Below are 26,058 nucleotides of genomic sequence, written 5' to 3'. Positions count from 1 at the left end.
TCCCCCAGTGTTTGAGTGTCAGTGACTCAGTCTAGAAATCTATTTAACTGTCTTGTCTTTAGAACTACCAATAGCAGCAATGATAGCATGGGCTCTGGGGGAAACAGGTATAGGTTCAGTTCCTACCTAATGGGGGTGATATTAAGGAATAGAGAAAATGTATGCAAACTACCTGACAAAGTAAGCTATTATTGTCATATATTAGCAACATTAAACTTTTTTAAAAACTTTGTGAAGTATTTTCATGCCTCACTCATTCCTATATTCAGGACTCTCAACGTACTAAATTTTATTTCTGCTTTTTAAAATGGAAATGTCAGTATATTAACAATGTAATTTGGGTCTCGAGATAACTTTCATCTCAGAAATCTTGACAGGCTTAGGAAACAATTCGTAAATAAACTTTTTAGTTCTAAATACATTTATATTAAACACCCCCCCAACACACACACAAACACACCATTTATAGCTGTCTGGAAAAGAAATTATTCTTTTGAACGTTTTCATCTAAAATTAAAAGGGAAGGAAAGACCCTAAAAGAGATTTAGGTCAAAGAATCTCGGGATTCAACGTAATTCAGTAGGTACAGAAGTTTCCAAGCTTTCAAAACCCACTCGAGTGAGGGTGGTGGGGAGTGCGTTTGGAGAGGAGCTCAGTACTGTATATACAGACGCCCGATTCTAGCGCTTTCTGAAAGAAGAAAAAACCCTGGGAGGCGACCATTTAACAAAAGCCAGGCTTTTCTCCCTCCAAACCCACAGCCACGTGTCGCCTGCCGGAGCCGGGAGCCCACCCGCCACTTGCCAGGCTGCCAGCATCGCTCTCCCTTCTGAGGGATTCGCTGCCGTGCCCTCTGGAACCTGCAAAGCCGCGGCCGCCCAGCGATCCAGGGCTCGGACCCGGAAGTCTGCCCAGGCCCAGGCAAGGCGCGGTTCCAGCTTTACAATCGAGGGACGCCCAGCAGGTGCCCGAAACTTGTCCCTGGGGACAGGTCCCGGCAACAGGTCCGAGGCGAGGCTGGGAGGGACAGGGTGGAGCCGAGTTCCGCCGCGACGGCGGGTGAATCACCTCAGCCCGGCGCCCGGGTCGCCCTCCCAGCGGATGCCAGATCCGGGGAGGAGTAGCAGAGCCGCTGACCACCAGCTACTCATGGATTGCCCGACCTGGAGAAGGGTGACGTCATCGTAGCCGGGAGGTTTTGGAAGGTTTCACCAATAGGAGACAGGCGAAGTAGCTTGCTTTCTGTAGCTCTGGGCCAATACTAACAAAGCAAAAGGGGGCCCGGTTGTCGGTATAGAACCAATGGAAAACAGGGAAGGAGCACGAGGCGGAGTTGAGAATCCTGTTCCCAATTGGAAAGAGGGGGTGGAGCCTGGGCCTTGTCAAGTGTGACCAATCAGCGAGAGGAGCGGACTCCGCGGGGCAGGGCCGTCATGCTCTCCCCCAATCGGACATAGCCAGGGGCGGGGCAGTCTTTGGGGTGCCCAATGAGGAACGCAGTTGAAGCGGGCCTGTCAAGAGAAGGGACTGGGGGCGGGGGGATGGTGAGTCGGGGATAAACACTCCGCGGCGGTGGCGGCTGCTGCTGCTCTTCGGGTTCTGTCACGGTGTTGGCGGTGCCCAGCTCACCGGCCCCCTCCCCCTTCCTGCGAGCGTGGTCGCCAGAGGGGCTCTCTCAACTCTGCTTTGCCGGTCCACAGCAGGGCTTGGGTGTCCGGCGTCGGCTGCGAGCCCGTGGGCAGTGGGGGTTGGTCCCGTGGCTCCGGCCCCCGGTGCAGAATGGCGGCGGCGGTTCGGATGAACATCCAGATGCTGCTGGAGGCGGCCGACTACCTGGAGCGGCGGGAGAGAGGTGCACGGGGACAGGAGGGGTCCGACCTGAGCCAGGGCCAGGGTCTCTGAGGGGCCCCGCTGCGGGTCCCAGCGCCCAGCCGCTCCGGGGGTGGTTGGAGGCGCGGAGAGCGCGATCGCGAGCGCTCCCAACCCCTCCAGCTCTCCCCACTCGCGGTCCGAAGTGAGGCCGCCCGCTGCCCCCAAAGGCAATGAATAGGGGTGGAAAAGGAGCTGCTGCACCCCGAGGTCTCGAGTGTCGCCCTCTCCCCAAACCGTCGAGAATGGGGTGCCCGGAGCCCCCTCCTCCAGGCCCTTGGTTTACCTCACTGGGGTTCCACCCAGCCGGCTCCCAAGTGGGCCTGACGCCCCATCTCCCAACCGGAGGAGCAGCGCCTCCCCTGTCTCTTCACCCCCTGCTCCCGGTGTTTGCCTCGCACCTTCGCCTGAGGCTGGTCCCACTTAACACACCTGCTGGACGTTGCCAATGGGAAACCCAGGCTCCATGCGCTTACCGACTTGCTGGGTCTTTCTCAACAATGAGCAGCTGGAATGCTCCTTACACTTGCTCCGAACTGAGGGTATTCACACAATTTAAAAAACAATCATTGTTCTAAGAATTCCATCTTGCTCCGTTTAATTATTTCCACAATATTATTTTAATGAAAAATAAGTAAATTTTTAAAAGAAAATACTATTGAGGGGGAGAGTATTGGATGTTCTAGGCTCATTCATTAACTGGATCCTCCGGTTTTCTAGAAGCTGAACATGGTTATGCCTCCATGTTACCATACAATAACAAGGACAGAGATGCCTTAAAACGGAGGAGCAAATCCAAGAAGAATAACAGCAGCAGCAGGTAATTTGGTAAATATTTCTCTTTCCTTTTTAGATTATACTGCAGATGACACAGGCTGCAGAATGGAAGTTATCTGTTGTGATTACAACCCAGTAAATTAAGTGGCGATCATGATTCAGTAATGCACACATGGTCTTAAGCCATTGGAGGAAGCAGCTCTTCTGTTTCGGTTGAGAGGGTTGAAAAGAAAAGAGAAATGAACATTATTCCTTTTTCTTTTTTTTACTTTTCATAGTGAGAATTTTATAAACACGTTAAAGTATCAGATTTGGCATAGGTGGTAGGATTTCTTATATGACATGTAAATTAAATGTAGTGGTTTGATCATATAATTTGTCATATCTTTCATAATGGCAAAGAGGAATGAGCAAGGGTAAAATCTGCCTTTTTGGTGATAGAGGAACATGTAGTAAAATATTAGTATGCTACAGCCTTTTTATGTTAGCCTTATAGTTCTTACAGTCTGAATCTCACTAGGAAGTGTTTGGTTAATGGTCAGTGGAATCACATATTAAAGGCTTGAACATAGTTCCTGGTCCATATGAGTACTCCATTAATGCCATTGCCTTTTTTTCCCTCTTTGCTCTTAAAATATAAGTTAGGAAATCTGTTTTATTAGACCCATTCAATTATACCTTTCATTCTACTAAAATCATTGATATTTTCATCACTGATTTAGAATTCTTATCCGTTTCTTATCCTCATGAATAATTCCTTGCAAGTAACTGTATTTGGTTAGTTTCTGCAGCATAACACAGACCACCAAAAACCAGAAGGCTCCTACTTAAACCTAAAACTCACTTGTTCTTGCTGCCTCTTTTGTCCTTGATTCACTCCATTGTCCTTAGAGCTGGTAGAACCACAGGATGTGAGCAGCACACATGTGCTGAGCTCTTGAATAGGAAGGCACATGAAGGATGAACCAGATAATTACCTGGTGGTTTTTCCATTCTCTCCCATCTTTAGCATTACCTAAAGGTGACAGCCAATAGATCTGTGCTTGGGTACCTTGGGCCTTTAAGAAGGATGTCAATACTGACTTGGATTATGCAGTGGTATAAAACAATTTAGCTGTGTTACATATCGTTACAGCATTAATTTTTAAATTTTTGTTTGGAAAATCTTTGAAGCCTTTCGGTTTATTTTTCTGGAAAAAGAAAGCCCATTTAGTGCTTTTGTTCTTGTCCACTCATGATTTGAGAGGAGTTGTCCACATTAATAGCCAAGGCTTAATCCCTAGCACTTTATTTTTCCTGAGTTTCACAGGAAAGTTGGGGGATGTATAGTGGTAGGGAGAGGAAAAGGAGATGTGGTTGAAGAGAAGAGGCTCGGTCCCAGAAGGTGATTAGGAAAGAAAAATAATTATAGTTGAGAATTTCAAGCCAAGAAACAGATTCTTTCTCTTCTCTATAATATGAAAAATGGCTACAGCTCCTGAGTTTTAGAAAAGCTCTATTCTGGTTTGCCTTCCCTGGTTAGAGACATGAGGCTATAACAGTTGTTCCTATTCTTGACTATAATGAATTAGTACAATATCTTCGGTGATGCCAGGATCTCTGAGAGACCATGATTAAACCTGGAGATGGCACCAAACAATCATATGAAGCAAGGGCAAGTTGTTTTGTTTAAATCACTTCCTTCATGACCTATTTGGAATGACCCTTACCTGACCAGTGAGACGTCTCCCCAGAGAATGCAGTTTGACCCCTTGATTTGAATTAGACTTGTATCCAAGGCTATGTATGGTCATGATTTTGAATTGAGGTAGGGGCTATGGAGAGACTACTGCTGGTTTATAAGACCAGTAGGTAACAGTTTATTTTTGTTAAGTTGAAATGCTATGCTCTTTGCTTGTGGAATCTTGGTGGTACTTTTCCTTGGCCAATAAAAAATAAGATTTAGTTGCATATCCAACTTCTTGGGAACTGATCCTAAGTTTCTCTAGTCGCTTGTTAAAAAAACAAAAACAACAAATTATGAATATTGTTTTGGAATTATCTAGAGAACTACTAGAAAACAGGGAGATAGGCTTTTTTATTTTTCCTTTCCTACTGATTTTTGAAAAGTTACTATTTAGAAATGAAATCCAGAGTTTTTAAAAGTATGTTTTGTTGGTTTTTTTTTAATTGGTAAAGCAGACTTTGACACTCATGTAAAAGAGGAAGTTTAGGACTTGCCATCCAGTTCTTTTATGAGACAGTGGCTATATAGCTGACCTGACATGGGGAGTTTTTTTGAACCCGTAGACTTTTCCTATTCTCAGATATTCAATAATTTGGCTTAGTTATCTTTTTGTTAGAATGTATTTTTCAATGGTGACATTTGACCATTGGTGATTGCAGAGTAATCAAATCTTTTTAGTAATCACATGGAAAATAATTTCCACACGAGGTAGCTATATATTTTTGTAATGCTTTAATTATATAAGTGTTTACCCATCAACAGAGTTGGCAGGAAATCTCTGAACTGATCATTTTTGAAAGGTCTGCTTTTTATTAAAAACAAACTCGGTTTCAGTAAACCAAATGCACTTCAGTAATGCCCTAGCCATTAGGTATAAAACCCCTTGTAAAAATCACCATGTGTTCACCCTTAAGTAATCAAATAAGATCCGCAGTTTCTAAAACTCTGTTCAAAGTTTGGAAGGAGTTGTGCTTCCTTTGGAATTTGTTTAAAAGTTTATCTTGAGGATTCCAAATTTTTTATATGTATCTTCAAAGAATGCAGAATTTTTTGGTAAGAGTGCCCTGTGTGCTATTATTTCTCTAATCAGAGACCATGTTTTTTTCAAATATCCACTGTCCTCCACCTTCTGAGGATGGTCCTTGCCTGCAGTGAAACAGGGAAATCTTGACCAGCTGTTATATACTTTCATCCATTTAAAAAATCTGTCAGACTTTGAACTTGTTATTCCCTGTTAAAACTAAAATGCCACGTGCTTTAAAGCCAAAGGTTTGCAGTTGCAGGCCAGAGTCTTGTTAACTATGGTATCCTACTGGCCATTGCAGGAAGTAAACTGTCAGAAAAATATTACTGAAGAATGAATGCTGAGAGATAGCCAGGTGAATCAATTTAAAGCTTTTAAGTTAACCAATTTTGAGGTTCGTATATCCTTTATCTAGAAAACAAATATTGTCTTTCCTCATGAATAAAACTTGGTATCCCAAGAGCCTTGTGGAAGAGAAGTTTTAGTGCCAGATTCGATATTTCCCATACACACACACACACACACTCACATACACACTCACACACACACACACTCACACACACACTCTCTCTCTCGCACTCTCGCACTCTCGCACTCTCGCACTCTCGCACTCTCGCACTCTCGCACTCTCGCACTCTCGCACTCTCGCACTCTCGCACTCTCTCTCTCGCACTCATGCCAGCCCTGGTTACTGGTGAGTGAACCTGGTGATGCCCCTTGATGTACAGGAGTGCTGAGCATTCATGGAAGTAGTGATCTTCCATGATTACTGTGAGAATTTATCTCCTAGGACCAGTAAAGTTCTGATTATAGCTCCAAAAATTTCATAATCAGAGCAAGGGTTTAATCTCCTGAACTGGTTAGATACCAGAGAATTTCCATAAGAAAGATCAAGATTCAGTGTCTTTATAACACTGGGAGGGTGAAGTTCCTCAAGTTATTTATAACTAGTCAGGGAGGAATTGTGTGACGAGGATGCTAAAGTGGCCACATTGACTTCTTGTGACTTTTGTGGAAATCTGTCCATAAATTCTTAGACTAAGCCTTATATTCGAGGTCAGGTATAAATAAGTAATAATATGATTTCACATCCACCACAGCTTTCATCCAAGGCTCTCTAATCACTTTTACAGTTGCTACCTCATTGACCCACACTTGTTCAGTAGAAAATTGAAAATAAGTTTTATTCCCACTTTACAGAGAGGTTAATCAAGGACAGAATGGTAAAACATTTTTATTTCTTTCACAGTATCAGTCAGTGGCAAAGGTGGACTTCAAATTTCACCCTAACTGCTGCTTTAACCAGTCTATCATCTCTATGTTGAGCTGAGTTTTGAAAGCCCCATCCTAAAATCATTTGGTAGCTATTCAATAGTAACATCTTTCAGGAAGTTGTACATGATAAAAAAGTTACTTCAGGGATTAGAAAGATTGAGAGAAGAGGCGTTATTGTTATCCATTTAAAACTAGTGAAAACTGTATCCTATAATGAAACAACTTAGCATAAAATTTTGGTGTATACTATACCTAGAAAAAACTGTGGGGCTGAGGTGGGGGTGCCACCCGCACTGTTGTACCCTCAGCCTAAAGAAAGCTTTGCGGGATTATATGACTCAAATTCACATTGCATTGTGCAGCTTTTTTTGTTTGTATAAATAGACCCCTTTTATTTCCTTTCTTAAAATGGATTACTTTTCCACTAGGGATTGTATGCCTCTTAGTTTGTCATTTCTCCTTGCACTCTATTTTATACATATACTTTTATCTAACTCTCCACAGGGAGTAATTTCTTTAGTAGAGCCCACAGAGTTTTTCTCACTTTCTCTGTCTTCTCTCCTACCAACTTTGGAGAGAAAGAAGTTAAAATAATTGTTGGTGTTGAAGTAGTCCTTTAAGACAAAAATAATTTTACTCTTTTCTTATTGTTCCCTCTTTCAGATCAACTCACAATGAAATGGAAAAAAATAGGTGAGTTGGGGATTTGGGGGCTGCAGTGGGGGGCAGTTTTGATGCATTTTATATTGAGACTCATTTGTTCTTCTTGACTCCTCCCATAAGTGGCACCTGATTTAAAAGCTCACTCTGGGCCCTCTAAGCAGTACTGCCCAGAAATCACTTAGGTAGCTGAATAAAGATTCCTAAAATTCAGGCAAATAATATGCATAGCAGAAATTGGCCGGCCGGCCTCACTGGGCTCCTTCTTGCCACAAGCCTAAGTTGATCTCTCTCACCTAGATTGCCTCTTGCTGCTTATTTAAATCTTTATTTTCCAAATCACGTTTGCCTCTCCTTCAATGATATAGCCTGGTGGTTCACAGCTCTGGTTACACATTAGGATCAGTTTCAAAGTTTTTATTGCAATTTTTAAAAATATTTTTAATGCTAAATACATTATGTATATACACTTATCCATTTGGGAGGAAGAGAACACATTTTATTTGTGCTAATTTTATAACTTTTTATTATAGAATTTTTCAAATATAAAAAAGTAGAGTGAATAATGCAATCAACTCTCTTGTATCCATCACCCAGCTTCAACAATTATCAGCATTTTACCAATCTTATATAATTAAAACCACCCCATCCATGGGATCTATATATATTTTTTTCCCCTCTTTAATTTCCGCCCCGCACCATTTCCACCCCTGACCCAGGGATCGGCGTCTTCTCCCACACGCTCGTGGCGTTCACCCAGGGCCTGGCGCACCCGGGGTATGGTCCGTGGCTCCACCTGGGGCACGAACCCAGGACTTTCTGCATGTAAAGCAGATGTGCTAACCACTATGGAGCTACCCCCCATGGGATATTTTTAAAGCAAATCTTCTATCTCTAATAAAGATTTTTTACAAATTAAAAATACCACTTTCTTTAACCATGATAATTGTTGTGGCACTTTAAAAGAAAAACCAAAAAACAATACCCAGACCTCACCCCTAGCAATTCTAATTTAATTGGTTTCGGTTTAGACTCTGCACAAGTATTTTTTAAAAGCTCCCCAGGTGGTTCTCATGTGCATCCAAGCTGAGAACCATTGAACAGGCGCATCCTGGTCTCTGAGCTCTCTTCAGCTTGAAATATGGCTACCCATCCAGATTGAATGGCTTTCTTGGTATCCTGCATGAATGAGATGATGTGTTATATGGCTCTGTAAATACATGTGATTATACCATTCAAACCCTCTTTAGAGAGCCTGACCCTGAAAGTCAGGATCTGCATGACGTTTTGTCAGTGAAAGGGCACACCAGATCTTTACTAGGAAGGCGAATCTTGGAACAGGGCATTTAATATTACTCCAGTGTGGAATTGTGTGTGTGTGTGTGTGTGTGTGTGTGAGAGAGAGAGAGAGAGAGAGAGAGAGCGCGCGCGAGAGCGCGAGCGCACGCAAGTGTGTCACACTGCACATGTGCTTCTCCCCATCCTTTCTTCCCTTTTAATTTCTCTGTGATTGTGACTAGCTGTGTTTTATATCAGAGCTTCCTTTATGCTTTAGGGATTTATATATCATGAACTGGAAATTCAAAAGTATCTCTTCTGAAGGTGGAAAGAGAGTCAAATATGGCTTCTCTTTTTCATCTTTAGATTTTCTTCCATCTTCCTGACTTTGGGGTGAGCGGGGTGAACTGGGAGTTTTTCAGCTGAAAGGTCTTCTAGTTCTCCTCCCCTCTAACATTTTACTTAGGCATTTTTTTTAATTATTAAAATTTCATCCCTTCAGAGAAGGGCTCTTAGGCTTACTACAGCTTTGTGCAAGAATGCCACAGAATGTCAATTTAATTATTTATTTTAGCAGTTCAAAAATGTATTTTCTGCCTACACTATCCCAAGAACTTTTGCTCAGCACTGAGTATTAAATGAGTTCCTATTGGGGTATTAAATCAGCATGGTCCCCATCAAGAGAAATGTAGTTTGTTTAAAGAGAAAGCTGGAGAGACAAGTTCAGTTAATACACTAAGGGCTAGGACTGAGGTGTGCGCAGGCAATTGTGGAGGCAAAGAGTCTAGAAGACTGGATTCAAAGTCACCACTGGACAAGCTGCTTATAATTCTGACTGCTCATGTATGACTAGTCAACTTTTGCCTGTTGAAGGGTTTCTTATCTACTTTCCTTATTGTCCTTTTTTTTTTTTTTTAAATTTGGTCCTTTAAGGTCTTGATAATTCTTTTAGTCTAGAGCATGTGATGCGAAGAGAAGGAAGGAAGGACTCAAATTCACTTAATTTAACCAAGCATTAGTTGCTCAGTCCAGGAGAGGAGGTCAGCCTTGTCAGGCTCTTCTTCCTAATTGATGTGGATGCTTAAGATTTTAGGGTTTTGAGGTCAGCTGAACAGTTACTCTTTGAGCCTCCCTGGTTTTAGTAGCCAAATGCCATAGAATAAAACCTCTTTGCTAAATGCTACTACTCCTTAGCCATTTTCTACCTTAACATCATCACATAAAAAGATCGGCATGGCTCCCCCCTACCACTTGCCAAAAAAAAGTAGCAACTTAAGAACTTCTAACTGTGGGATTTTTTTTCTCTTTGATATTGCAGAGTTCATTTTACTTAGGTTTTTTTTTTTACACAGAAACCTTTTCTGTGGCACTTTCGAGATTTTGAATAATTGGTGTTCATCAAGACTCCACTCTGAGGATATTATACCCTACATTGCTGCATTGGTGGGGAGAGAAAAGGCTTCCTGTATGGTGGAGGTGGGAGATGGTGGTGGCAATGGTATCTTCCATTCAGTAGACTAGGTGTCTGTGACCACCGAAGGTGCCATGTAGTAGGTGCTGGGAATGGAGCCCAGTGAAGACCCAGCCCTGGGGTGGAGGGCTCGGTTCAGTATCACTGTAGATACCAGAGTCTGTCGCTTGGACTTGGCTTCTCTGCATTTTAATTCATTTTGTGGGTCTAGCCTCCTAAGGAGACACTCTTGGTGAATGTGTGGTGTGTGTTTTTTTCTTTAAAATAATCTTGTAGAAAAACGAGAAATATAGAAAATCATACAAAAAATTAAATCATCCGTAATTCTAGCAGCCAGAGGAAACCAATGGAACTTTGAATTGTTTCTTTCCAATTGTTTTTGGAAAACAACTTTAAAAATATAGTTAAGAAAATTGGAAAATTCAGAAAAGCACAAAGAATATAAAAATCAGCTGTAATAGACCTTCAGCAGTAACAACTGCTAATGTTCCTGCTAAGTTCTATATCCACCTAGACTTTTTAAAATCAATATGGGATCATAGTAAATAATTTACCTCTACTTTTTAAGCTACATTATGAACTTTTCCAACGTTAAATCACCTTTTCTAACATTACTTTTAATAGATACCCAGTATTACATCATATGGCTATGCTATAATTCACATAACTAATCCCCTATTTTAAGTTCTTCCCAGTTTTTTGCTAATATAAACCATGGTTCCTTAATCTACTTTGTAGATAAATCTCTGTCCAACATCATAATTATTTTCTTAGGGTAGATTTATAGTTGTGAAATTAATGTTATACACCTTGTTTTGGGTTTTGATGTTGACTGCTGGCTTGCCCACCAGGCAGGTTATAGGCTATATTTTTCCTGTACCTTCACAAGCTTATAATTTAAGACTTTCATGAATTTGATTAGTAAAAAAAAAAAAAAAGAAAAAGCAAAAACACAATTTGTTTTAATTTGTATTTCTTATATTCCTAGCAATTTAACAATTTCCATATCTTTAACTCTGTATGCGTGTGTGAGAGAGAGAATTGCCTGTTAAACTTTTGCCCAATTTTCTATTGAGAAGTTTTTATTTTGAAAAGATTCTATAACATAAAGGATATATATGAAAAAGACTGCCCCTTTGTGTATCACATAACTTGCGAAGTTTATCATTTACCTTTACAGAATCAGTCTCCTCTCACTGTTTGAAGTTGCTGTCTCTGTCGTATACTAAATTTTTGTTTATGGCTGAGTCTGTTTCTAGACTTGTTCTTCTGTTTCACCGATCCAGCTCTTCCTGTGCCAGTATACATTGTTTTAATCATTGAGGTTTTATCATGCGCTTTGGAATCTGGTAAAGCAAATCTCTACTCTTCCTCCCTTCTTTTTTTATTTTACCATGTTTTTAGCTATTTTCATCAGTTTCTTTTTCCTGATAATTTTTATAATTGATTCACCAATTCCTCCAAATACTTTTGGGATTTTTAGAATCAAAATTAAATAACTCCAATATAACTTAACCCTAAAAAGCTCATATTTACGTATTAGATCTTTCTATCCAGGATTTGGTGTGTCTTCATTCAGATCTCTTTTCTGTCTCTTAAGTTTTATAGTGTTTCCATGTGATCCTGCACATTTATTGTAAGAGGTATTCTTGGGTTTATATATTTTTTAAATCGCTGTTGGTGTCCCATTGTAATTATTTATTATTGGAATATAGAAAATCTTTTTATTTTTGTTATATGCCTCTAATTGTTAATTCTGTTGTTTCCTTCTCTTATCTGGGAATTCTTCTGGTTTGAATGCCTTTCAATACACCCTTCAGCTAATGGAGACTGAGTGAATACATATAAGCTGCAGCCAGTGGGTCAGGAGTCAGGTGCTAGAATGGACTTTTTTTCAGAAGAAGGCTCTAGCATCTCCTTTAATAGTAGACACTTGTTTTTCTAGAATGGTACATATGCAGGCCTTGCTGGAATTAGGCAGCTGGTCTAGAGAGAGATTACCTCTGCCAGAGTCTTCTCAACCCCATGACAAAAGATTTTTGTCTGAACTCCGCGGGGAGGACTCAGCCTCCTGATCTAAGCTGTTATTTTCATTTGGTGGCACTTTAGAGATTCTGAATAATTGGTATTCATCAGGACTCCACTCTGAGGATATGATACAGTATTTCAGTGGCATCTGGTCTGGCATGTGAAACCATTTCAGTCAGGGTATTCTAATTCATTGCAGGTCCCTATAGTAGTTTCTTTGTGGTTTTGGCTTCTCAAATGGCCAAACTCCATATGTCAAAGGGGTAGGGGCCTGACTTTTGCATTGGGCCTGTTGCAGTATGCATTGCACCACTCTTACCGCTTCTGAACTCCCTTGACCACATTCGGATTTCACTGTAGGATGTTGTAACAAGTTCACATTGCTCTGTTGCCACATGAGTTAAGGGCAGGGCCTGGTTACTACAAAGGAAGGTGATAAGTATCAGTGTGCAAATCTGGTCTATGTTGCTGGTGTGGAGGAACACTCAGATTTGTACCACCAGAAGCCATATTTCCTAAACTATACCTCTTGAGTAGATGGCGTTTGCCCTTGGAAGAACTTGGAGAAAGAGACATGCTAGTTATTCAACCAATTCCCAATCCCCTACCTGGAGCACTGGGGGAACTCCCCGACTTTTTGTCATAGACATTAATAAAGCGTAAAATAGAGCTAGCCAAGTACTAATTAAATTCTCATATATTTTGTATTTTTTTAACTGGGCTCTAGAAAGGAAACATTAATGAGGCATATTTATGTATTTCATACTTTTAAGAGAGAAGTGATTTTATAACTTCAAAATGTAGCTGCCTTGAATTGCTGTTTGTTTGTTCACTGAGTGCCATGTTCCCCTACAGCTCACATATATAACTACCTTCATATTTTTTTTTTACAAAGATTACTATCACAATTATGAGAAATCTTGAAAACCTTTCAAAGTTTTAATTAAATTGGTAATAAAGATGCATTTGGCAATTTTTTTACAAAGGGATCATTTGAGTAAAAGGAGAAGAATACTTTTTTCCCTCAAAGCATGACTTGTCTTCATCTGGATTTTTTGTTTAACTCAGGAAGGCTTTGTTCTCAGCTCCAAATCTGAAGGTTAGGATCTCTTGTGACCTATAATTACTTTTAGGAAGTAATTTTTGACCCCTTAAGAAGATTTGTTTCTTCTTACTTTATACTAAATAACCTCTTTTTCTCACTATACATCTCACATATACCCATATCTGAAATTATTTTTATTCACTTCCAATTATCCTATAGGATTTATGAAGCTATTTAATTGGCTAAGTCTGTGTCCACACAAAGGTAGAAGATAAAATGGTGAAACCTTAGTTAGGTAGGCAATTGTTTATGTAACTCTTTTTTTTCTTCTCTGGTTAATGATCTTAAGCCCAATTTTAATGAAAACTAGTACTCAGTGAGGTCCAGTGTATCTTGTTCGTTAAGTAGAGCTTTTCCTCAAAGAGAAGGAACATGGATTACTAAAGACATCAGATTCTACTCTTAGGTCAACATCAGCAGATACATTATTTCTAGGCTCTAAGAAGTTAACACAAAATAGAAGTCTCTTCTGTTATTTGGTAATGAAAGAAACAACAGATACATAGATATGTGGCACATGAACGAATGAATAAATGAAGGTGATCTATTTGGTAAAGAAAAAAAAGCTTACGATAGGCTACGAAAGCTTGAAAACCTTTATGGACAAGTTAAGTCAAACAAGATATGGGTGAAGGAAATGAAGGAATGTTTGGTAAAAGGCAGCAGGGAGCTCATTTTAGAACTTTCGGTGGGAGCTGATATTTGTCATGGTCTGAAGGTCACTCAGATAAATAATTCTGCAATAATTTGTTACATGTTTGATGACTCCAACTAGATTTTAAGTACCTCCAGGTCAGAGACTTGGTCTTAACATTTATCCCCTGCAGTGCCTAGTAATCCTTTGAGAAATGCTAGTGGAATAAATGAATGAAAGAGCCAAGTGTTTGTTTCAAGATTTCCACCAATGAACCTAATTATTTACCTACCCTCTTCACTGGCTGTCATCTTCTTCACTCTGCCCTAACCTTATAATTCTTTCTTGTGTCTTTTTTCACTTTACTCTGAAAATCTGACAGAGATAGTTCAGTTACACCTTTAATAAAGAAGAGTAAAAAAAATTAAGTTAAAAAAGAAAAGAAAGAGAAAGAAAGAAAGAAAAGAAAAGAAAAGAGAGGGAGAAAGAGAGAGAGAAAGAGAGAAAGAAAGAAGAGTAATCTCTAATAACAATGCCTCCCTCATGACACAGACACATACACCCACCTGATTTGATCCCATTCCTGGTCTTGACTGCATCCAAGTCAGAAATAACTTTAGAGGTAACACAGTAAATTCAGGAGCATTGTCTGCAGACAGCATAATCTACCTCTAGTCCTACTTTTTTTGTTGCATCTATTCCCCAATTTACAAATCTGCTGGCCTGAGAGAGAGAGAGACGTGGATAGAATCAAGGAAGCTTGAGTCTGGAGGCAGAAATAAAAAGAGCAGCATTCAGAATTGTCTGAGAGCATGCTGGTTAGTCCAGGGGCCTTCTGTCAGTGCCAGAGCTCTGGTAGGAGGTAGCGCCTCAAACAGCCCAGAGCCTCTTTATTAATGACTTCCTTCACTTGCATATTTAGTTTTCTATAATTCATGGATGACTAGAATTAAGGAAAACTAACAACAGAACTGTGTGGCATACAAATGTATTTTATATTTAAATCTTTAACACATTTGGAATTTATTTCGATGTTAATCTCCCCACTTCCCTGCCATTTTCTGACTTCCATTCTTTCGCCCAAGAATTTGCAGTGTTATCTCCATTATATGCTAAATTCCTATGAATTTTTTATTCTGTTCACTTGATTTGTGTCTATTTCTATATTAATATACACTGTTTTTAATTATTGAAGCTTTATAACACAATATCCAGTACAGCACAGTTCTCTTCATTCTTTTTCAAAAATGTTGGCATACGTTTATTTTTCTAGATGAAGTTTAGACTCATTTCCCAGCATTAAAAAGACTACTGTTGGATTTTTTTGGTGGGGAAGGGGAATTATGTTAAATTTGTAGACAAACTTAGTAACATTGCCATTTTTATTTTGAGGGTTCGTATACGGGAATGTGCTATTCTTTCCATTTATTTAGATTTTCTTATGTCTCTCAGCAGTTTTATAGTTTTCTTAGAAATCCTTCTCAAACTGTTTTAAGTTTGTTTTTAAATATGCTATCTTTTCTTCTTGCTATTGTACATGAAATAGTTTAGAGTTTCTGGACATGGCTACACTTCCAGAGATGTGCTTGGATTTCCAAGATCAGTACTTTTTGTCCCAATTTTTATTTTCCTTTGGCCATCACAGTAGAGATGTAGGAAGCAGGCCCAGGGCATTTCAGATGCTTTCCTCCCAACCTTGGACTTCCTTCTTCCCCTGCCTTTATATGATATGGGTGGCCACGGAGTCTTTTCTTTTTGCATGAAATAGCTTTATAAAATCCTTGCTAATTTTTAAATGTAAAAAATAGTACCTTTAGTGTAAGCAAGACCTGTGTTTCTATAGAAAATGGATTAGAGTTTTCATGAAATCTTTTAATGACAAAAGATGCCTGTTTTCTTTAAGGAAGAGTTTATTGAATTGGATTTTACCAGATAGCCTCTACTTACCTAGTGAGATACTTGGAGTTCTCTACTGATTTAAAAGGAATATTATAGTGCTATAATTATCTCTGTTTGCTCCCAGTAATTATCCTTCTACAAAGGAAGCTAGGATTGAAAGAATAACTGCTACCATATATGGAGCACTCCATATCAGACCCTGGCCCAGGTGCTTCTTTACCTTTTCTCAGTAATACAGCGGCCCTCATGTAGGCGTTGTCATCCTCCTCCTACTGCTGAGGAAACATGGATGCTACGTGGAGTTAAGAAATTTGCTCCAGGTCACACAGGGAGTAAGTGGCAAAGCTAGGATCCCAAATTTTTACTCTTAATCACAACAATAATAGTTGGTTGCACAGTGACTGCCAGATTCAGAATTAAAATTAAAAACAAAGAAAATCTGAGATACTTTAAAAACTTATTGAAGAGGAGCTATAGCTTGTATCTAATTTATAGGTCATGCTCGATTCTGAGCATTACCGATGATAGCTCAAAGATTGGTTATATTATGCTACTGTAGCCCAAAGGTATATAAAACCCATTCAGAATAACTAAATTGACATTTCTGAAGAGTCAGCAGGTGAAATGTATCAAAGTTCATAACCTAGGTACAAAGTAGTTGGATCACTGCCAAAAAGAAGACAGTCAAGGACAGGAGGGAGCCAGGGTTTGACACAACCCTTTTCTGCGGGGGTGGGGAGCTGGGAGGCAGCTCTTGGCAACAGAAGGAGGACTGTCTGAAGAAGATATGATGGGAGGAGATCCAAGGACGAGTCAGATCAAGGTATCAAGTGGCTTCCTGTTGAGGATATTGGCAAAACCCCCGCTAGTTCCCCAAAGGGGAGTGGCCACGTTCAAAATGGGACCTGGTTCAAAATGGGACACTAGGCCCTCCTAGAAGATCAGAGCCTTGGCAAGGTACTAGTCAGGACTAAGGAGGGAGAGCTGAGACCAGTGCCTGTTCTGCTTGTTTTGGATCTGGGAGCTCCACGGGTGCTTGGGCTAGCCAAAGTGGTTCAGATCCCAGCGTGGAGTGTGTGTGTGTCTGGGTGTCTCCAAGGTGAGGATCCTCAGTGGGAGCTGTCACTGAGAGGTCTCTTTGCTTTTTCATCTGGTTCAGGAATTGAATTTCATTACTGTGTGATGGAACTGAGCCTGCTTCATATACCTCATCCCTTCTTGTGGTTAGCCTGGGCACGGACCTGGGGACATGTGTGCAGGTGGGCAGAGCAGCCATCAGGCGGGAACAGTGAGGTGCTGGAGAAGGCCATGGCTGGCACTGCCAAAGACAGAGGCTGGCTCTGGATCTCTACGAAATCCAGAAAGCGTTTCAGTGCTATTTTCACAGAATGAGGCCAGAAAACACTGAGTGAACATGGATTATCCTCAGCTCGAATTAGTCAATCGCTTATTTCCAGTCTCACAACTGGGAGTGTTCTTTGGAAACCCACATTTGGGTAGTGAAAACCGTACTTTCTGGGTTAGACTCCCTGTATAACTAAAAATGACGATGCAGAGAAAGATGACTTTATATTTTTATCAGTAGACAAACTTCCTGAAAAATTTACATACTCATCTGTAGATAAACCCACATAATAAAAAACCAATATGACACTGTTCTGAATCATGCAGTCTTTGCAATTAACAAGCAGGCTTAAAAATGTCTAATTGTAATTTTTGAGTGTTTTTCCTAACTCTACAGTTAGTCTATAAACTTTGTAGTATGAAATAAGTTGGATAACTGTATGTGAGTGGATTATACTTTCTCACGGTGTTTCTAGTACATGATCCGTTTTCATAGCTCTTTTCAAAGAATATCATCATCCAAGGTGAACAAGTATATTGTACAAGTTCCCCTTTTCTTTCCCCACCCCCCATGCAATATTGGAAAGAACAAACCTCTAATGTGAGTCAACACATGGACATGTTTTCAGGTCAAGTAGAAATCTTATAAAGTAGTGAGGCATTTGTACCATAAAATCTTCCTAGCTCAGGAATGAATGTTGTTCTCCTCGAGCTTGTCGAGGCTTAGAGTGCCTTTGGAGAGTCTAGAACAGTGCCTTCCAGATCCAGATGAGGAAGGAGGCTGAGAAGCGGACGAGTCAGGGGCTCAGAAGGGTGTCTAATGCACCACCTATTAGATCTGCCTTGGGGGAACATCCCAAAGTCTTGATACAAGGGTATGAATTCACTTCCTTGGTCAATACCATGCATAGTGACCTGTCTTAGAGCTTTCTGAAGCCGTTTTTTTTCTTTTGGTCTGCATTCCCAACTTTTATTAATGCAGTAAAAAATTTTAAGAGAGAGAAAAAGGACAAACTAAGCTTTAAGATTTTCTCTCAGTTCAGCTGAAGGTAGCCTTCCAGGCTCGCAGGAGCTCTGCTCCAGGTTGTTGTGTGTGGAGAGTGGCCTGTGTCTAAAACCCCAGGACCTTGAGCACTGCTGAAGGTGCAAAGATGTAGTAGAGAGAGACTCTGTCCTCAAGAAGCTTAAAGTCTAGTTGATTAGATGGCATAATCTATTCAGCAAACATTTATTAAGCATGTGGGAGACACTGTGGCAACACAGCAATGATTAAGCTATAGTCCCAACATTCTAAGGAGTTTGTTTGCAGTGAATGATTAAGTAACAATGCCAAACAATTCAGGAAGAACAGTCAGTCAGCTTCCCAGTGAATAATATAAACAAATAAGTACTCAGAAAATGGAGGCATCACTATGGGCTGGAATGACCTGTGAAGGCATTAAGGAGGTGGTAGGCCGAAGCAAAAACTTTGAATCTTGGCCATTTCTCACATTCATAGGATCTGCTAGGTTCTAGAATAAAGCCCCAAAACCAAGGTTTCAATGAAGTAGTAAATCGTTTTCCAAAATTTTAAGAACTCTTGCGCCCTGGTCAGTCTGTGACTAAGGGCTCTCCCTTCAGTAGGTCACTGGCTTCTACCTCATCCAGCCTCTCTCCCCCACTCTGTCCCATTGCAGTGTTCTGCCATGCTCCAGGACATGCACATGGTTATCCCCAGCTGTTCATCATTCTTGTTAGTGTAGCAATACCAATGATGTCCTTTTTCATTTAAAAACATATATATACATTTAACTTTTTGATTAGCAATTCTTTACATCATTGAAAAACCAAAAAGCATAAAAAAGTTATTCAGTAAAAATTACCCCCCTTCTTTTGTCCCAGTCTGACTATTCCTTGACTTCCCTCTGACCAGCTACTGTTACTGATTTCCGATGTATCACTCTAGACTTTATGTCCATACAAGAAAACACAAATATAGTTTTTCCTCCATTTTTACCCAAAGATAGCATGTTATATGCAGTTCGATGTCTTGCTTTTCTTCACTTTATATCTGAAAGTTCTTTCCTAATAGCACATAGAGCACATTCTCTTCTCATAGCTGCATAGTACTCCACTGTGTGGATGTAGTATAATCTATTTAACCAGGTCCCTACTGATGGTCATTTGGGTTATTTCAGTCTTTGCTATTTCAAATAAAGCTATAATGAATAACCGTACACGTGTCATTCTCATGTGTAAATACTATCTACAGCAATGAGATAGTGATTTAGTGGTCCTGAATGGGGAAAGTACGGTTTAAAAGGATTCTCACCCTGGCATGTCACTATTTTCTGAATTTAGATTTTTCCTGTGGGTCACATCATTACCCAGAAATCTAAATATAACCTGATAAATGTACCTAATAATAGCAGATATTTGTCCCTACTCTGACACTTATAAATAGACTTAACTGTAGAAAATCTTGGATTTTGCTTCTCTTTGGTTTTCACCAGAGTTGTCTGGTTTCAAAAGATGTTTATTTGGCAAGTGGTCATTGGTGGCATTTGCCCTCAGTGAGCCTGGGCAACTTCATACTCTTTTAGAACTTGTTCTTTAGGGGTGCTTGCTGGCCCACCATGAAATTCTCAAATGCTACTGTGATCTTGCTTTTGTAGACGGGCCCATCTTCGCTTGTGCCTGGAGAAGCTGAAGGGGCTAGTGCCGCTTGGGCCCGAATCAAATCGACACACTACACTGAGTTTATTAACAAAAGCCAAATTGCACATAAAGGTAAGTGTATCCTTGAGATGCCTTTTTATCTTTACCTGTCCAATAACGGTCTCTTTGTTGTTATGAGGACAGCAAATGTATATCTCCAGGATAGTCCTCCCCTGTGAGCTCTCTCATTTTGCCTCAGCGATGAATCCCAGGCATCCCAAACTCAACATGTCCAGACCCAACTGAGTATTTCTCACCCCTAGGCACCAGAAGTTAAGCGGTCCATCCAACTGCCCATCTGATTATACAAGCCAGAAACTCAGGGTCACCCTTGTTAGCTCTTGCTCTTTAGCTATATATACCTAAGTCTCCAAGACCTAAATATTTCATAGCCTTGTCTCCTTCCATTTTCATCTCATCATCATCTACTATAAACTCACGACTTCTCCCTGAGCCGATTTCCATGCTTCCCAAGAACAGTGCTTCCAAAGCTCAAATCAACATGTCACCTTGTTTAGAACTCTTCTGTGGCTTCGGATATACTATCACCAGGCCCACCCCATGCTCCTCCGCCTGACCTACCCCTCACCTGTGTACAGCGTCATCTTGTGCCAGGACATTACCCTCTCTGCTCCAGCCCTTCTTTCAGTCCCTAGCACTTGTCATGCTCTCTGACCGCAGGGTCTTTGCACGTGGTGTTTCCTCTGCTTGGTATGCTTTCCCTTCCTTTCTTCACCTAGTTAACTGCTTGTCATCCTTCAGATCTCAGCCACAGAAAGCACTGGCTCAGGGAAACCTTCCTGTGACGGGTGTCCTATAACTGGGTGTCTCTGTCTTTCTCAGCACTTGTCACAGTTAACATCCAACAGTGGTTTATGTGACTATTTGGTTGTCTCCATCCTTCAAATGTAGAATCCACAACGGAGGAGACTAGGTCTTTGTGTTCACCTTGTATCCCCAGCACCTCTTGCGGGGTCTGGCACAGAGTCAGCCTCAGTATGTAGTTTGAATAGCAAAGGCGGAGCAAGTTGTATTCAGATTCCTGAAAACCACAGCCCAAATCACTGTGCAGTATGTTTTTATAGTCGTGATTGGATAAATGTCACTTTAATTATGGTTAGTAGCCTGCATACGTGAAAATTCTGGGAGAAAGAGAATCTCTGTTTAGAGCAAAACAACCAAAATTAAACTTCTTAATTATCTGAAGAATATGACAGGCTAGAGGACAGATTTGTAAAAAGAAGTGGTCTATGGAAATGTTTTTAAGCTCTTACGCTGAACAATTTAGAATCCAAACTTCAAAGGGGGGAACTGTTACTTCCTCCTAACAAACAGAAGTTGAGATTTGGCATGACAGAAAAAAGTACTTGTGTAACTGGGACATATACTTGAATAAACACACGTTTAATGGAAGTCTGTTTCTTAAGCTCCCATCACATGCAGTGCGCTAGTTCAGAGATTAGTTCAGGGTAGGATCGTGGACGAGGGAGACCAGGTTGGGGGTTCCTGCCTGCATTCTTTTCAGGATCAAAATTGAGGGGTACCAGGACGCTGAAGTGTCAGAGCTCACCCCTAGAGTCCCTGTGACAGTACGGGTGTTCTCCGCATGGTTAATACTGAAGACACTAGGCCAAGACAGGAATCACTGGCCAGTCAACTTCCTGTCTCTGTGAGAAGCTAGACAAGTGACACGCCAGATGGCTTCTGAGGAGTACTGGCACATTTCGCTGCTAGAGGAAGATACAGGGTCATTGCCAACTTTGAAATCTGCCTGCTAGCTCCAACAGTTACCCCTCTGACTTACAGAAACTTGAAGATTGTGACAGAAAAGCCATTCACCAAATAGACCAGCTTCAGCGAGAGCAGCGACACCTGAAGAGGCAGCTGGAGAAACTGGGCATCGAGAGGATACGGATGGACAGCATCGGCTCCACGGTCTCCTCGGAGCGCTCAGACTCCGACAGGGGTGAGCTCCTCTCCCTGCGTCTTCAACCACCCCTACCCCTTTTCCTCCCACCTGCCAGAGGCAGAGCAGAGAGGGAATTAGGAACCTGCTTGTGATTTAGAGAAGTCGAATAGTATGACCTCCAGTAACCAGTCCCTCTTTCTTTTTAGCAGTTAGGCACCAGCCTCCAAAGAAGGGCTTGACTGGAGTCGTTTTGACTTCCAGCCTGAGTTTTCTAATGCATGCCTTCACCACTGCCTCTCTCTCGTCCTCCCACAGAAGAAATCGATGTGGACGTTGAAAGCACAGACTATCTCACGGGTGAGTTGGACTGGAGCAGCAGCAGCGTGAGTGATTCTGACGAGCGGGGAAGCATGCAGAGCCTCGGCAGTGACGAGGGCTACTCCAGCTCCAGCATCAAGAGAATAAAGCTCCAGGACAATCACAAGACGTGTCTTGGTCTATAAGAGAGAGTGGTCGCTTCGGCTGCCCCCCGGATGGTTCTCCCTGTCGGATCTGATTAGGTAGTGTATTGGACCTGCCCACAATTCCCTTGCACGTAAATTTCAGTGTACCACCTTTACCAAAATCAGCTTTGTAAACGTTTTCAAGGAAGTGCTTAGGATTGTGGGTTTCTGATTGCATCTACTAGCTTCTCTTTCTCTCCATAAAAATTCGTCTCTGAGAGACTGTACATTCCAATCAATTTGAAGCACCCAAGAATTCTTAGACGGAATAAGCAACTTTCACATCTCAGCAATTTTGCCCTCTTATTTACTGTCCCTATGTAGCCTACCAGACCTTTCTTAAAGTTTTCTGGCTTACTGTGTTACTTGCCTAGCAGAAATGTACGAATGTGTCTTGTGCTTAGGAAACTGAAGGAAACAAACTTCTGAAGTTGAGATCCTGATCTCAGAACTCCAAAGTAAGCTTTGAAAGCAGCATTTAAGAGCACTTCACCATGGACCTCACGGCAGTGAGGAGCCCGAAATACCTCCAGAAAGCACCCCCACACACACCCCGCGCTCACCCCCCGACCCGCGTGTGGATGGGAGCAGTATTTCTCACTCTAAAGCGGACACCTGGAGAGCATGTCTTTGGGGTTGCACAGCTCATAAAAGTTCTGATATTGTTTGTTCTCACAAACAAAACGGCACAATCTGTTTTTGTGTGCTGTTCTTGGGACCGCACTGTGTACTGCTACCCCCAAGGCACATGTCCCCTCAAAGTTTGTTATGCTACTTGTCTCTGGAACATTTTTTTTTCCTACCTCAGAGATAAATGAGATCTCCATTTCCCACTTAACACAGTGATTATGCCTTTTTCCCCCCGAATAAGTGACATTTGGTCCAATTCTAATCTATTTTCCTATTTAACTTTCAGCAATAACTGAGCTTTGGCACTAGTTGAGCTAGTGTCCATCATCAGTGAAAGGAAAAATCCATATTTCTACTCTATGTCGCAGGTGAACAGGAGGGGATGGTACAGTGTTACTAGAATTCCTCTCATTATTTTTGGACACACCCAGAAACTTCTTTATGGAGACTTTTGGGTTGATAGTTTAAAAGGCTGATTTTTCTTTTTTGGTTATTTCTCCCTTAAGTGGTCTCCCACTTTGTAGCATTTTTATTTAAGCTAAAACAGAGCACATGTATATGTACATAAGACACATTAAATCTATAAATACTATTTATTCATTTTATATAAACTAATGTAATGGAAAATAAATTCTTATGACTTTGTGCTTTTATAGATGTTCTAGAAACTTTGTATGTAGGTACCTACCAAACTGGTTCATTCCCCTTAATATTTTTGCATTCATATTTTTGAGGTCTTGGTGTTTTCAGCCTCTGGCAAATCTTTTTCATTGAATTTGAACCATTTGTAAAATCTGTGACGCTGAAACAGAGTGTGTGTCACAAAGCGATGAGAACATTCCTAAAATCCACAGACGCACTGCAACCTAAGGGCTCAACGGCTGAGCCGGTAGCGGGCGGCCGCCCCGTGCTCCCGGCTGGCCTGCGGTCTCGCACGCCACAGCCTCCGCTCGACGCCACCACCTTCCACACAACCACACGTTCCAACGCACTCTACACGGAAGCTCATTCCAGACGTGAAGAGCAGTGTAAACAAAGCAAGATTACTTTTGTTTTTCTTTTTAATGATTCTTTAATGTATTTTTTAAATTTTTAATTGGAAGTAGTGGATTGCTAAATGATCCTAAAGTCACGTGTAACTCTTTTGTTTTTGTTTTGTTCTGGTTTTTCCTTCATTTCAGCTTTGGGGGGGGGGGCAGATGACACAAAGGATTTTTTTTTATTATTATTGGAATCTTTTCCAATTACCAGCTGAAGATTTGCACTGAAATACAACTTGTATGCCTTTTGCATTTTTAAAGCCTGCTTCCTGAATTTAAGCAGAGTGATAGTGTTCAAAGAGCCAGCTCAGCCTGTAACACGTTTGAAAAAGATATATCTGCACTTTGAGGTCCCTTTCGAATGCCATTCGCTCGACCTCGCAAGCATTTTGTTTAATTGCTACGTTCAAGCGCCTCAAGTCCACGATGCTGGATGGCATCGAAAACTCAAGACTTTGGGAAAAGCTTGTGGGCTTGCATTGGGGGAGGGAAGGGAACGAAATCTGTGTATTTAATTTAGAAATAGGCATCTGCGAGATGCCATTTTCTGTGTTTTAATTGTTGTGCCTTTGAGTTAAACTGCATTTTTGTCTTTTGGTTGAAATATGAAATGTACTGTCCCAATATAAAACAGTAATTATTTGACCTTTGCACTGTTTGTCTGGTCCTTTTCAATTTGACTGCATAGAAATGTGGAACTTGATAGATCGCTGTATTTTCAGTTCACTTGTGATAAACTGACACCAGGGTTAAATATTACTTTCAAAGCTCAAGGTAAACCGAATCAGCATGCTAGCCAGGCGTCTCTCTGACCAAAACTGTAACCTTCAGGACCAGCAAACTCAGCCCAAGGCAGCTAATCCCCTTCCCCACGTGGCTAATCGGCAGCCCTGATTTGCCAATCTGTCCTCATTCACTGATCCACCAGCGTGACTTCAGAGCTATATAGTCTTTTGGGTTGTTTTGGGTTTTTTAAAGCAAAATGAAAAACCTTTCTATTAGGGTCGTTGTGGGGAGGGGATAGGCGAAGATATAAACCCCAGCCTTTAAGACTTTGACAATTGTACGTAAATAGAGATGTGTATAAATATAGGCACGTGCATATTTTTATGTGAAAATTGATTTTAAAAAACTAAATCTAAGCTACACTCATAGCTACCATTGCAATGCAAATGGGAAAATAAGAGTATGTAGTCCAATTTAATTTTATGCAGTGAGAACATTTATGTGTGTGCTTCTGTTAACATCCCAGAAAACGTAGTTGTCCATGCCTGTTGGTTTAGAATGGTGGGCCGAGCACCCAGGGTGGTTTTGTTTGGGTTTTCTTTTGCTAAGCTGAGATCTTAAATTCAAGGTGCTGATAGCGACTGCTGACACCTTTCTCTAGTCCCAGACCCAATTAGTGCTAGTTAGTGATTCAAAGAGCATCACATTTTTGAGCAGGACCTAGATTCTTCTTTCTGTCAACCCAAGACTAAAACCATTTCAGTGTCCATTCAGAACTGAGAACTGAGCAGGCCCTGACCCTAAGACCAGCCACTTGGGTGGTTTGGGCTTTTTTAAGGTAGACGGTTTCCTTTAACCTCTACTTTCTTCAAAAGAAAGAAAAGGGACCTTACCTGGGTTCCCAATGGGCCTCTCGTCTCCATCCCTGAAGTGGCCAAGAGCAAATTCTAGGGTGTAAAAAAAAAAAATGTGTAAAGTACGTAGGATTGTGATGCTCAAAATAACTGTCTGGCAATATCTTGGAGCTTGCTAATGGATTTTTTATGGGCTTTTTTCTTGCCTCTTCTCCATCCTTTAAAGAGAAACCTTATTTTTGCAAAGCATATACATACACATTATTATTTAGGGTTTTACACCATACTGTATTGGCAAGAATACCACTTTCATTGTGCTTTATAATCTATTTATTCCCCCAAACCTCAGTCTTTACTTGTTTCCCCCAAGTTTCTTTGTCTTCCCGCTTTACCTGCCCTGTGTGTTGAGCACCAGGAAGTCAAAGGCTGCAAGGCAATTTCCTGCATGGCAATCTATTATTTTTCTTTGTCTAACTCTTAGATGCAGTATATTTAGGTAGCTGGCTACTCCTGATGTAAAAACTCCTTCCTGGGAGAAGGCACCCTTTAGATGAGGTGGTGTTTCTCACTCTACATGATCAGATCTCTGTTTTTGAAGATAACTGAGGA

The 26,058-nt window shown here is 41.0% G+C and overlaps 1 protein-coding gene across 1 annotated transcript; it reads left to right on the top strand.

Moving 5' to 3' along the window:
* The first annotated feature begins 1,540 nt into the window (after window positions 1–1,540).
* On the top strand, window positions 1,541–24,519 carry MXD1 (MAX dimerization protein 1). The gene is made up of 6 exons (XM_006909517.3): window positions 1,541–1,852; window positions 2,590–2,689; window positions 7,335–7,364; window positions 19,745–19,859; window positions 21,594–21,753; window positions 22,012–24,519. Exons 1-6 carry the CDS (start codon window positions 1,780–1,782, stop codon window positions 22,197–22,199), a joined length of 666 nt encoding a protein of 221 aa, XP_006909579.1. The 5' UTR covers window positions 1,541–1,779; the 3' UTR covers window positions 22,200–24,519.
* Window positions 24,520–26,058: the final 1,539 nt, after the last annotated feature.

This window comes from Pteropus alecto, unplaced genomic scaffold, assembly GCF_000325575.1.
Source record: "Pteropus alecto unplaced genomic scaffold, ASM32557v1 scaffold131, whole genome shotgun sequence".
Lineage (NCBI taxonomy): Eukaryota > Metazoa > Chordata > Mammalia > Chiroptera > Pteropodidae > Pteropus > Pteropus alecto.
Note: the sequence above shows the minus strand (reverse complement) of the source record. Positions and strands in the feature narration are given on the sequence as shown.